We start from the raw sequence: 14,117 nt of genomic DNA on the forward strand, positions 1-14,117 counted from the left end.
CAGGAATGTTTGCAAATGGTATTAAATGTTCGACGTTATTCTCCTTTCACCATTCTTTGCTTTCTCATTGCCTGAAAAATGGCACCATGGCACTTACTGTCTGGAATCTTCTGAAGGAAAAGAGGACTGGATGAAGGAACTAGTCTGAAGCTGAGACATTTTTCACTTAATATTTCTTAACATTAAAAAAGGAAACCACCCCCAACCCATTATTAGCTGTTTTCAGTAACCCTTTCAGAACATTCTCAATTAAAACCCATTAAAGAATACTCCTTTTATAAGGTATTGATCAAAGAAGTAACTGCAATAAAGATGGTAAAAAGCCAGCCAAATACTTATATACAACTCTCATTGAACCTTGGAGCCTTTTTGGTGTCAGCAGAAGCTACAAAAAAAGGTATGAAGACTGATTACTCTTGGTATCTATAAAATCATTCATATAACATTTACTGATAGCAAATTCCCAAAAAAGGAAAGGTGGCAAAGGCTCTTTAGATATTATAAAAAAGAAAACCAAATGTTGAGAGCAGATTTTGATGCAAAAGTTACTCTTTTTCTTTTTAATTGCATAATGAATTGTATTTTAATTTTGTTTACCTCCTCCCCATCTCAGACACCTTGCTAAATCATTGCCAGTCCCAAGAGGCAGGATAGCAACTGGAGGATGCTTAATCAAGTTTGCTTTCTCTGTGAATAAAGAAGAAATAAAACACAACTAATGAACAAAAAAGTCTGATTGTTTGGTACTGATACAGTAACTGTGTTAGGTTTTGTTTCAGTGAAAAACAGTGATACATGTTTTGTATATGAGATTATGCTGCCTGCTTAGCAACACGCATTTCACCAAGACACTCCATTATGCAGACCATTCTCCAGTCAATATTCAATTCTTAATCCTAATTTACTCAATTGTTACCACAAAGACTTTTGTAACCCATGGATGTGATAAACATTCCCAAACAATTGAACCAAAGATCTTTCCAAGACTGAGCATGTTGTGCTCACTTTCTTTCAGCTCTGCCATTTCCAGTTATGAATGCTAAAGAGCAATAGTCACAAGCACGAGCAAGGAGATTAATCTTAAACCAAATTTGTGTTGAACTGCATATTCACTTGGATTTGTGTTTATACAGAAGCACCATTATCAGAAATCACTGAAATCAACACGGGTGATTTGCCCATCAAGAATTAAATCTATATGAAATGGGCATTGGTCTATCTGATGAAGCATCTAAGTCAGTATTTTGTATTTAATAAAGAATGCTTTGAAATATATTAATTTAGTACCTTTTGACTCTTCACTGGTACTTTTCTAGCATTTCAAGCCAAAATCTCTCTGTTCAAATTCCAAAGGGAAAACTCTTCTTGGCTAATACAGCTTTTCTGAAAGCTGGAAGTGGGGCAGCTATCCCCCAGGTATAATATTTCAAATATGCAATTTGTCCAAACTCCCCATTTAATTGGAATGGATGTGGCAAGGGACATCTTATTGTTTATCAATTTCTCACATCAACTTTAGGAAGATTTCACATTCACAGTATCAGTGCAAAAGAATTTATTATTTAAGAGAACAACAACAAAAAAGTTTTAAAGTCTCAAACTAGGGGAAGAAAGTTTTTGTTTATTCTTCTGTTCAGTGTTTGGGTTTATTTTTATTTTTAAAATTTTATTTCATGTTTTTATTTTTCTTTGTTTTTTTCTTTTTCTCTTGCTTTGCTCTCTGCTAGGATAATTTGTATATCAGGAGATCAGGAAAGAAAAGATCAAACCAGTAAAGCACCTCTTTCTTAAAACAGGTGATTTCTTAAACTTGGTATACCAAAGGGCTTTTGTTTGCTAAAATACAGCATTAAGAAAATCTACTTGCTGTGCCTATCAACCAACCAGGTCTTGGACCCCCTAAATAATTTCTTAGTTCTGTACCAAAAAAAAATTGCTCCAGAAGACAAATCAGCCTTTCCCCCCCCGCCTTTCTTTCTTTAAATTGTGCCACTGAAAGAAAATGTAACTGCATGACATTCCAGAGGTCATGAAGTGAGTTCTAAAGTGATGACATGCTCAACAGCTGCAAAACTTCACCTCTTCAAGTGTAGGCAAAACACTTGATATTTATGTACACTGATTTACAACTTTGAAAGCTGCTTAAGAGTTACAAGCAACAGCTTGCATTTGGGGAAAAAAATAATAGGCTCTTGGTTTTGGTGGAGTTTTGTTTGGATGGTTTGGTTTGGTTTTAAACCAAGACAAGAAATATCTTTTTGCTATCATCCATTCCTTCATGACTTTGTTTTTACTTTTCACTAAACTTTAGCATGTTTTCTGGTTCCTCACCTCCCACAAATCACAGGCTTTCAAACATTCTTCACCTAAACTTTCAGTTGACCCCTCTTCATTTTCCTAATTTCCACTGTTATGCATTTTTTCCCCCCCTGCAGCCTCAGTAATGCCAAATAAACAACCACAGGGTGTGGAAGATGTTTTCCCTAATAAGCCTTGAGAAGTTTGTAATATCTTGACCCCTGGGCCTTCATAATGATCGGTACAAGGGACTTTGTGGCCAACTGACTGAAAGAAGTCCAAAACTAAATGGCTAGTATTCCATACCAGAAATAATGGGCTAATAGATGACAGACAAAAACTTGGTAAGTGAAAAAAATAAGTGAGCAACGGTAAATGTTCTTAAAAGAACAAACTTCCATTTAATTTGGTTTGAGACACAAATTTTGAACTGAAATTAAAATAGACTGATTCAAGTTTCTTGGTTTCTGGAAATCCAGAGGTCTACAAACACTAAACGTGTCTGGGGATTTTGAATATCCTTTGCCATGTCAATATTCTTAAAAATAGTCATGTCCCAAACAAATACATTTCCAGGATTTAAATGAACAAGCTCTTGTTTTAAACACCTGTATGAACAAGCTGTTATTTTAAATAGCTGTCTCCATTCTTTGGCTTATAGGGCGTAGTAAAATGAAAAACATGAGTCCAAGATAATTCTGTAAACACTATTGATTACCTATGCAATCCAAAATCCAGCCTACTGTTCCATCTCCACCACACGCTAGTACTCTGAACTCAGTAACATCTCGGAAAAAATTTAACCTAGAAACAGCAAATGAAGAGATCTGTTTAATTATCGCAAATGTATTGTGCATTATGCAAACATTTTATGGCTTAAGACATTTAACAGCAAATGGCAAGCGAACACTTGAAATAATCACCTCTGCTCATGCATTCATTTTTTAGACAAACACAATCCAACATGGTATTATTTGAAAACATTTAATATGAAATGTCAATTCAAGAGTTATTATGGTACACGAATACTAGAATACGGTACACGAATACTGCACTTGAGAGTTAATCCAAATCTTTGTCTCAGTTCAAACCTTGTTTGAAACTACCATCAGAAAACATTATCTGTTTACCTAAGTGCAAATGGATATTTATTCCCTCAAGACAGAAAAAAAACCCTAAGGTGGCTAAATTATTAGCCACAACATTTCCTTGTGAGGTGCTATAAAACACATGAAAACTGCGTATTTCTGGTAGTACAACAACGCATAATAAGCCGAACATCTTGTGGTTGATAAGAACAACTTTGCACCATGGTTTAACACAAATTGAGTAAGTATCAGTTTGAACACACCTATTCCATCATCCTACAAAACACATTTTAAAACTGAAATATCTTTGGCAGCATTTGAGTGGCTATTTCTGCTTCCACATCCGGTGAGTGCTGGACAGTATTACCACATATTATCCACTTCATTCAATATGAGTGTTCCATGCTGCTGAAAAGTGAGGATATATTAAAACAGTTCTAAGTTTCAATAGTTTAAATTCAAAAGCATCTTTTCAGGAGAGATTCTGATACATAATAACATTAGCCCTTATACATAAGCTGCTCAATTTATATACATATGTGTGTGTGTGTCTATACATATGCACGTGTGCATAAACATTCACCTATATTCTCTTCATTAGTGTCAAAGACATCTTAATGTATATTATTCTATACTCAGTGACCAGATCTAATTTCCAGTCTGCAATCTCCTAATAAATGCACAATTAGTGCATGGTACACAAAATCTTAAACACAAATAAATACATACAATAACTTGCAAGTGTTTAATTCAAGCTGTTCTCCATATCAAACTTCAATGTTGCACACAGAATGGTATTCCTGACCCTAGAAAGTTTTTAAAAAACATTTAAATTCTCTTTATAAAATCAAGGACACATGAAAAACTACACAGTGAAAGAAAATCATGGGAGTAGGAAATGAAAAGCAAAGGGGTCAAAGAATGTTATTAAAGATGTAGGATCCTACAAAACAACTTCTGTTAGTTTCAGACCACAAATGCAAGGTTAGCAAAGTTGCATACAATTAAGACCATAACATTGTTGTCTCACTTTCTCTAATTTTCTCTGCTCAGAAGAGCTCTGAGACAATTTCAGGTGTCAAGTACAATGTCTGAAGTATGCTTACCCACTCTGTATTAAACTCTCCTTTGCCCTTCTCACCTCTTAGGTCATACTTCACACATCCACAGGACAAGTGCTATAGGATGTCTTCTGATCCAAAATTTCATGTGCCAAATTTGACTGGGAACACTTGGCAAAAATATCTTCTAACAAGCATATGTGCTGAAAGACCCTCTGCTGGAAGTCACCTCCTACCACTGTAAGAGTGGGCACTGAGATATGCCCTGGTCCACAGGTGTGCATCTCTGTTACTCCACAAAACCTGGCAAAGGGACATATGCCTCCCATCACCAGCATTCCCACTTCATCTCAATGCATCGAGTCTGTATAAAATCAGCAGATTTCATTATATTGATTCCAGTACTGAGGGTATTTCAGATTAATTTAAAATCAAATTATAGTCAGAGGTGATGCCAGTGTACTAACTTCTATAAATACTTAAGCATTTCAACCACATGGAACACATATCAAACTAAGCCTAGGAAAAACAAAGGAAAAAGAAACCCCAACAAAACAACCAACCAACAAAAAAATCGAAACAAAACAACAAAAAACCAATCCAAGACCAAAGGTACAGAGTTGATCCTAGCATTATTCCAGATAGGCAGAATATAGACTTAGGCCTCATTTTCCTTCTTTTAAACAAGTATTGTCACCATATGGCTATCAGAAATTCATTCTGTTTTGACTTTTTATTTAATCTTCATGAAAAAAGTGTAACTTTGGGAATAAAGTTGAAGAATCTCAAAAATACATATTGGCAAAAAACTAACCATAAGCTTCATTTGTATTTGTATTTCCCCTGGAGCATTCTATACATATCAGTTTTCCAAATAATTTCATAATACAGCATTAAGTTCATCTGAATTTTCCTTTTTAGAGATGTAAATGTAACAATGATATATGTATTATATAAGCACATAATACATAGAATAGAAAAAGTAAATACACTGTGCATTATATATTTGCATACATGAATAGAGCGTGTGCAAATATACTGTAACAAATATAAATATTTATAAAATGAAGTTAATTTATAAAATTAAATATAGTTATATAATTAACTATGTAAATAAATCTCACTCATTGAATTAAAATGTGCAGCCTACATTAGGAGTTGAGAAGGGAACATAGTTTACTGTTGATAGGGTTTTATTCAAACTCAGTATTGGGCAGATTTCTTAGTAGAACTTAAGGTAAGGACTAAGTACTGCTTATCAATATTGCTTTAGCCAATTAGTGTTTTAATAGCATCTGTTATCCCTTATCCACAGAGCACTTTTATGTTTATAAATAAATAAATAAATAGCTGGAGAAAAACTTAGCAAAAGTGGTTAGAAACAGAAATAAAGAGGAAAAAACAAATGGAAGGCATCATAAAGACTTTGTGCATTGCCAGACTAAGGCAAAGGACCAGAACAGAGAATTGAGTCCCATTTTCTTGATTTTAAAAATTGTATGAGAATTCTAGGTACATATAATAAGCATCAACTAACTTACAGTGGGTCTCAATCCCAAATGTTTTATCTCTACATAAAAAAAATAAATCAATCATTAACGGTTTAGATGATTATGCTTTACACAGCCCAATACGACAAGTATGACATGAGGCACAAAGGACAAACAGCCACTGTATCAAAAATCTTTTCAGAAACTACATCAGTAACCCTGACAGAAATTAAATAGTATTATGAGAAACAAGTAAATCAGAAACTTCAAAACACATATTTTATTGATATCAAATTGATTCGTACTACAATCCACACAAAATCATTTAATGCAAAACATTTTGTTAACAGAAAAAAACCCTGCCACTACAAAAATCCCACACCCTTATTTATGGATATGAGAACAGGTATATATTCTTATATACAGATATGATTTTTATTGACATTATAATGAAAAGCTTTTCTGCAGGGTGGTACAAATTGTACATCAGGGTGGTACAAACTGTAACCAAAGTTACAGCCATTCTTCAATCACTTGCAAAAATGTAAGCTAAAAAGATCAGCAGAACTTCTACTAACATCTCCTACCACAGGACAAAAAAACACTCCCGATACATTTTTGAATGAAAGATGAAAAGTGACAACTATAATAGCCCACAAAACAAAATCTATGGTTGTATACTAAAGCTGTACAACAGTACATTATATTTGCAAGGGGAACTGCTAGATGGTTCTGAAAAATGAATCATTTTTCTTTCTACTGAGAAAAGAACAGTACAACCAGAAGGTCAGTGAAACCCATCCCTAAATGTGAATGACATGAGATTATTATGTTTGATTGTATTTCTATTATCAGAATTGACAAGATCATCTAAGTCTTGCCTGATAACTGAATTCCTCTACCATTAAATTGCAGCACTCTTTTTCTTCCTGAATCTCCCAACTTTTCATATTCAACAGGTTTCATAAGCATCTACGTAACAATGGTCAATAATTAACCTAAACGGGCTCTGTCATTAGAATGAACTGGAAAACCTATCCATAGTAATCTTCATCTTGATAGCTCCCTTGTAAATCAACTTGTTCTAGTCTTCCCTAGTGCAGTTTCTTATCTGCTAAAACAAATGTAAACCACTGGAGGTGTTTGGTGCCAGCCCATTTATATTTTATTTTGCCAGACACAAGGATCACAGAGACAGGCAAGTATATAGTTTCCGCTGATAGATTAGCAATTGCTACCTGAAAGATGGCAACTGATTCAACTACCTAAACTACTGTAATTCACTCTCTCATAATCACCTCATCAGATCCCTATGCATGAAAATAAACTATTCACCAATAAAGCACAGACTCACTATTTGCTGTTGAATTATGATTTTACGCACAGGTAGCACCCCAACGCACCCCTCCGTCCCCTACAACCCTTAATCTTAGAGAAATGTTTTAGAAAACCCTATCTCAGTCAAATTACTTAAAAATGTACATTACAACATTTTCCACTTAGGTACTTATTTGTGTCTAGTTACTTACTGTGTCCCATTCTGGGCCCCTCAGTTTAAGAAGGACATTGAAACACTTGAACGTGTCCAGAGAAGGGCAACAAGGCTGGTGAGAGGCCTTGAGCACAAGCCCTATGAGGAGGGGCTGAGGGAGCTGGGATTGTTTAGCCTGGAGAGAAGGATCAGGGGTGACTTCATCGCCCTCTACAACTACCTGAAAGGTGGTTGTAGCCAGGAAGGGGTTGGTCTCTTCTCCCAGGCAACCAGCACCAGAACAAAGGGACACAGTCTCAAGCTGCACCAGGGGAGATTTAGACTCAAAGTGAGGAGAAAGTTCTTCACTGAGCGAGTCATTCGTCATTGGAATGTGCTGCCCAGGGAGGTGGTGGAGTCACCGTCCCTGGAGGTGTTCAAGAGGAGACTGGATGTGGCACTTGGTGCCATGGTCTAGTTATGAGGTCTATGGAGACAGGTTGGACTCAGTGATCCTTGGGGTCTCTTCCAACCTTAGTTATACTGTGATACTGTGTCATATCCAGAAGCAGTACACTCTGCAGAGATTTCAGGTGCTCAGTCACACAATGGGGTGTAACAGCATTATGTGTGTGGAGGCACAAATCAGCTGCCCATGGGGGTTGTGAAGTCTCCCTCTCTGGCGATATTCAAAACCTGCCCAGATACCTTCCTGTGCAATCTGCTCTAGGTGACCCTGCTCTGGCAGAAGGGTTGGACTAGATGATCTTTCAAGGTCCCTTCCACACCCTAACATTCTATGATTCTGTGAAAAATTAAAACCAATAGCAGCAAAGAATAATTCATCAATCTTGGTATCTCAGGATAGCTATTGGCTGAAGATAAGGTATATTGCCAATTATCACTGGATATAAAAATACTCTTTAACTTGGTCAATTTGTCCACTGCAGAGAAGATTAAAGTGTGAAAAAAGGGATGCAGACCTCAGTATCTGCCTTCATTAGATTTATTTTTTAATACTCTAAATGGCATTAAAGGTATTTCAGCTCTTGTGGCTTAAAGCTGTGTTTTTACTGAGCTCTTTTCAGAGTAATCTGAATTCAGCAGAACTTGTAAATACTTTTGTCTCGCAGCTTCTCAATTTTACTACAGACAGTACGTGAATTTTGCCAATTACAACACTTGCACCTAATTGTAATTAGCTGCAAGGTAGAGGACTTCAGAAGCTCTGCATTAAAATTTACAGAGAAACTGTATTAAAAGGGGGGATTTTTGAGTTCTGTTATATTCACAGCAATACTTATCACTTTGATAACTACTAGTAGAAGACTTCCATGTTGGAATACAAATTATGCTGTATTTGAATTTAGTTCATCCTCAATATCACCAGCTGAAAGCAAATTGGAACCTGCTAAACTTCTATAAATAGGTTTATATTGATGAAGGATCAATCTGACAGGTATCTCATATTTGCAAGTGAATCCTATAATTTAGAACCTTTGTCCACTTTGGAATTCACAATGTTGAGTTTTATCTAAAACATTCAACTCACCACTGAATCCTCTTAAATTGTCCACAGGGAGTGCCAAGTTGAAAGACAAGGCAACTGCATTGTGGCAATGTTTACTCCTTTATTATAGTGACCATATTGCTGTCATCTTTTTAATCAAACCAAATTAATCCCTGCCAAAGGGCTGTTTACTTGAGAATATGAACTAAAACTAAACACAGTTTTTCCTCTTCTAGACTACCAAGCTGAGCTTGCCATGTCACTGGACAAGAGAGACACATTAACCTCATTAAAGTTTTTTGTATACTGTAATTCATGAGGCAGTACCATAGAATTATAGAATAGCTTAGGCTGGAGGGGACTTCAGAGATCACCTACTCCAACTGCCCCACCATGGGCAGGAATGCTTCTCAACTACACAACTGCTTAAGGCCTCATCCAACCTGGCCTTGAATATCCCCAGGGAGAAGGCATCCACAGCCTCCCCGGGTAACCTATTCCAGAGTCTCACTACACTTGTACTAAAGAACTTCTTCCTAATATCCAGTTTAAATGTACTCTCCCTTGTCCTGTTGCTAGACACCTTTACGAAAAAAGGGCCTCTCCAGCTTTCCTGTAGGATCCCTTTATGTACTTGAAAGCAACTATAAGGTACCTTCACAATCTTCTCTTCTCTAGGCTGAACAACCCCAGCTCCCTCAGCCTATCCTCACAGAAGAGGTGTTTCAGCCCTTGGATCATCTTTGTGGCCTTCCTCTGGACTCACTCCAACAGCTCAGTAATTCCAGTGAATCATTGTAATAAAAATAACTTCCATAACTCAAATTTTTTATTGCATGAGGCAATATATTCCTCTCTTGGAATGCCATTTTAATGTGCAGAAGTTAACTGGCAGCTGCATATATTGCGGTTGAAAATATTGGCTTCAGTTTATACTTTTAAAGATAAAGGTGGCTGCCAATTTCAAATCACAGCTTTGCTACAAACCATGAGGGCACATTTAGAAAACCAGGATCCCAGTCCTTCAGTGTGTGATCACAGGAGATATTGAGCAACTACATAAGAGCCATTTTATTGTCAGGTACCCAACACTGAAAACAGTAGTCCATATAACATACTTCATACTCAAACATACAATTAATATAGAACCACAGAATCAAAGAATGTTTTGGTTTGGAAGGGACCTTTAAAAGTCATCTAATGCAATCCCCCTGCAATGGGCTGGGAAATCTGCAACTAGATCAGATTGCTCAGAGCCTGATCCATCTTAAACCTGAATGTCTCCAGGTATGGGAGCTTCTACCACCTGTCTGGGCAACCTGTTTCAGTGTCTCACCACTCTCACTGCAAAAAAAAAACCCCAAAAAGTCCTCTTCATATTTAGTAGAAATCTCCTGGGATTTAGTTGAAAACCATCACCTCTTGTCTTATTGCAACAGGTCCTGCTGAAAAGATTGTCTCTATCTTTCTAGTAGATCCCTTTTACGTACTGAAATATTGCAATAAGGTCACCCCATAGCCCTCTCTTCTCCAGGCAGAGTGACCCCAACTCTCCCAGCCTTTCCTCACAGCAGAGGTGTTCCACTTCACTGATCATTTTTGTGGCCAAAGCCCCTGGACCTGCTCTAACATGTTCATGCTGAGCACTCCAAAGCTGGACCATAGTGGAGTAGAGGAGCAGAATCACCTCCCTTGACCTGCTGGCCATGCTTCTCTTGATGTGGCCAAGGATATGGTTGGCCATCTGGGCTGTGAGTGCACATCACCAAGTCATGACCAGCTCTTCATCCAACAGTAGCCCCAAGTCACACTCCACAGGGATTCTCTCAGTCCTGCAGCCTGTACCAATACTGGGGGTTGCCCTGACTCAGGTGCATGTCTTCACACATGCCATTGTTGAACCTCATAAAGTTCACAAAGGGTCCACTTTTCAAGCTTGTCCAGGTCCCTCTGGATGGCATCCCTCAGGTGTATTGACCACATCACTCAGCTTGGTACCTTCTACAAACATACGGAGAATGCAGCTGATCCCATTGTCTATGTCACTGCTGAAGATACAAAACAGTACTGGTACAGACCCCTGAGGGACATCACTTGCCACCAGTCTTCATGCAGACATGGAACTATTGAGTACTTCCCTCTGGATGTGACCATCTAACCAATTTGTTACCCACCGAACAGTCCACCCATCAAATCTGTATCTCTACAATTTAGGAAGTTGTGGCCTTACAGAAGTCCAGGAGGATGACATCCACTTGTCCACTGATGTAGTCACTCCATCACAGGTAGCCACTAGTTCAGTCACAGAAGACTTATCCTTTGTGAAGCCATGCTGACTGTCTTGAATCACCTTCCTGTACTTTGCATGCCTTAGCAGAGCTTTTAGGAGGATCTGTTCCATGACCACCTCAGGCACAGAGGTGAAGCTAACCGGTTGGTAGCTCACAGGGTTCTCCTTTCTACTCTTTTTAAAAATGCATTTTGAAAAACAAGGTATAGAATGGTTTGAGTCAGCAGATAACATCAAAGATCATCTAGTCCAGCTCCCATGCAATTGGGAGGGACATTTTTCACTAGATCAAGATGCTTGAAGCCCTGTTCAACTAAAAGGTCTTCCTTGACCAACCTATTTTAGCTGTGTAGCATTACAGTCAGTACATGGCCCCAAATCATTCCAATATAGATATAAAAGTCAAATACAGATGCGGAGTCAAACCTATGATCCTTGCAAGAATGAAATTTGCTTTATCTGCATAATGCCCACATTATCTCCACAATACCCTGCTGGATAGCAGCTCTGCAGATTTGGGAGAGATATATGCCAGTCTGAAAACCAAATACAGAAGCATTTGTGGGAAAAATGAATCAATATATGCTGGGTAGTGGGTGGAATGAAGATGCTAGATGTCATACATTCAGAAGTAACTTAACTGTAATAGTCAAAAGATTATTTTAGGGTGATCGAGAAAAAAGAACCACTTCATGAACGGGAGAAGAGTAAGTTGAAAAGCAGGTGTGAGAGACTAAAGCTTGTCTCTCCTGATGTGACTCAAAGATAAAATCAACGACCGAGGCCACCTTTGGCAATATGCGTAAGACAAGATAATCTCCACCCATCAAGTACCCTGGAAAGGGAGGATGGTGAGACAATGGATTCACCACCTAGCCCCTGATTTCCTGAGAGACAATACTTGGACACATACCTAAGGACTAAAAGCTGTATAAAAGACTTGAGCAACTACTGGTTCAGAAGAAGAAAAACATGGAAACAAAAACACAGATGAAGAAAAACACAGAACCAAAAACACAGATGAAGAAAAACATAGGAGAAGACAATGCTGCTGAGAAGGAAAACGGAGAGAATACCAGGACAGGAAAAATGACATCATGGAGCCTGGAAGAAGCCGAAACCTCTCTCCATGTCCTAAGATCCGCCTGCTGCAACTCATGGAGCTGAAGAGACTGCCCAGAGGGCCACATCTCTTCTACAGCCAAAGCCTCAGCACCCTTTCTCTACAGACCCAACATCTCCTGCAGCACCTTTCCTCCACAGACTCAAACCATCTTGGGGGGGTGAGGGGTGTAGTAATATAATTCCTTTCCTCTTCTCTCTCTCCCTCTCTATTTTCTCTCTCTCCCCTTCTGATCCATCCACTTTATTTATGTATAAATAGTCTAGCTGTTGATATTTTGGCTCATTTGTGCCTCTAATTTCACAACACGGGAATATTCAAAAGAACTGAATCTCTTTCCCTCTCCGGACCAAGACATTAGGCTAAAGGATGTGGCAGAGGCTTTTAAAACAGATTTCAGACAAAGGCTGTGTGTGGCAAACTGACTACTGAACAATTATAATGGTTATGAGAGAGGTGAATGAATCTGGCTCACATCTTTGGCAGTCTAGACTGAGACAGGAGTGGAAATTGGTGATATTTACAATATTTAAACACTTTGCTATGTATGCAGCAAGCACCACAGATGTCATATAAGTAAAAACATTATTAAACAGCTGTTTAAAATATATGTCCAAACCCAAGGCTTAAGTTTCACATGTGAAGACTTACCGAGTTCTACGTACGATTGATTTATGGTGCACAACAGTAATTTCAATAACTAGGGCACAACAAAGCCGCCATGGTTTGCTTTGCCATCCTTTGGCAAAAATGTAATTAGTCCCAAGAAATACAGAACAGGTTCAAGGTTTTGCTCAGGAGAAAATAACTATGCACTTATTATTGTCTATAATTTTTCCTGGTGCATGTCTTCCCAGAATACTCTGGATATTCCAAAGGTCCAACAGCAAAGAAATGCTCTAGCAGTCAATTCCAATAATCAGGGAAAATAGTGTAATTTTCAAAATAGGCCTATTGCTTTGTGATGTTATAAAGGCCCAGGTGCTGTATATTTCCAACAAAATTGCAGAGTAAGTTGTAGGGATTCAGTTTGGCTGTAAGTGGGCAAAATTTAAGATTTAAAAAGCCTGTTGAGAGAAACTTGCAGATAGAATTAAAAAAACAACAACCATACTCTCCAAATTAAATGCTTAAGGCAGTTACAAAGAAACATACCTTTTGTGGATATAATGTCTATATAGAGGATAAAAATAACATAAATTAGATTTCAAATGGAGTTAAGGGAATGGGAGCCTTTTCAGAGGGACAAAACCTCTGCAAAATGGTGACCTCTCTACAGAGTCATGTGGGTCTGTAGCTCAACTGCTATTCATCCAGCTATTATTTACCTCTCTGTGAGGTGAACAATAACTGAATTTCAGATTCTTCAAGATCATTAAATCCACAATAACAGTTGTTGCCAGAAGTAGAAGACTCCTATAGAGATATAACAACCAAACAGGGAAACTCTTTTCAAGGCTAGAAACACAGGTGCTAGGCACAAATTACCCAATGTATCAGCCTGGCAATTTTCACGTCACTTTGTTAACCGTAGCAGTCTGTAACTGTGGAGTACCTTTTATGCCCGAGTTCAGCTGCAGATCTTCCAGGATTTCTCCATTTCACCCACATCTCTCTACTCCCCAATAAAGAATGTCTAAACCGTTAATTATTACACCAGTGTTTAAAGTGTACTGTTGCCATTCGGCTGAGAGCTCCTTGATGTTCATACCTCGCAGAAGGTCAGTTTCCGTTGTTGGAAAGGAATCAATATCAGAATGTCAGCTGCAGTGCCATTTATTTCCAT

General features: G+C 37.9%; 1 protein-coding gene across 8 annotated transcripts in view; it reads right to left on the reverse strand.

The window, feature by feature from the left end:
- The window catches only part of DGKB (diacylglycerol kinase beta), a 350,303-nt gene that overhangs the window by 195,948 nt on the left and 140,238 nt on the right, over positions 1-14,117 (reverse strand). For all 8 annotated transcript variants that reach the window (XM_054161138.1, XM_054161140.1, XM_054161144.1 and 5 more), the window contains 2 exons: positions 3,017-3,102; positions 598-687 (listed from right to left, as the gene is read on the reverse strand). In XM_054161138.1, coding sequence (XP_054017113.1) covers positions 598-687; positions 3,017-3,102 — 176 coding nt within the window. The remainder of the gene's footprint in view (positions 1-597; positions 688-3,016; positions 3,103-14,117) is intronic.

This window comes from Dryobates pubescens, chromosome 4, assembly GCF_014839835.1.
Source record: "Dryobates pubescens isolate bDryPub1 chromosome 4, bDryPub1.pri, whole genome shotgun sequence".
Classification (NCBI taxonomy): domain Eukaryota; kingdom Metazoa; phylum Chordata; class Aves; order Piciformes; family Picidae; genus Dryobates; species Dryobates pubescens.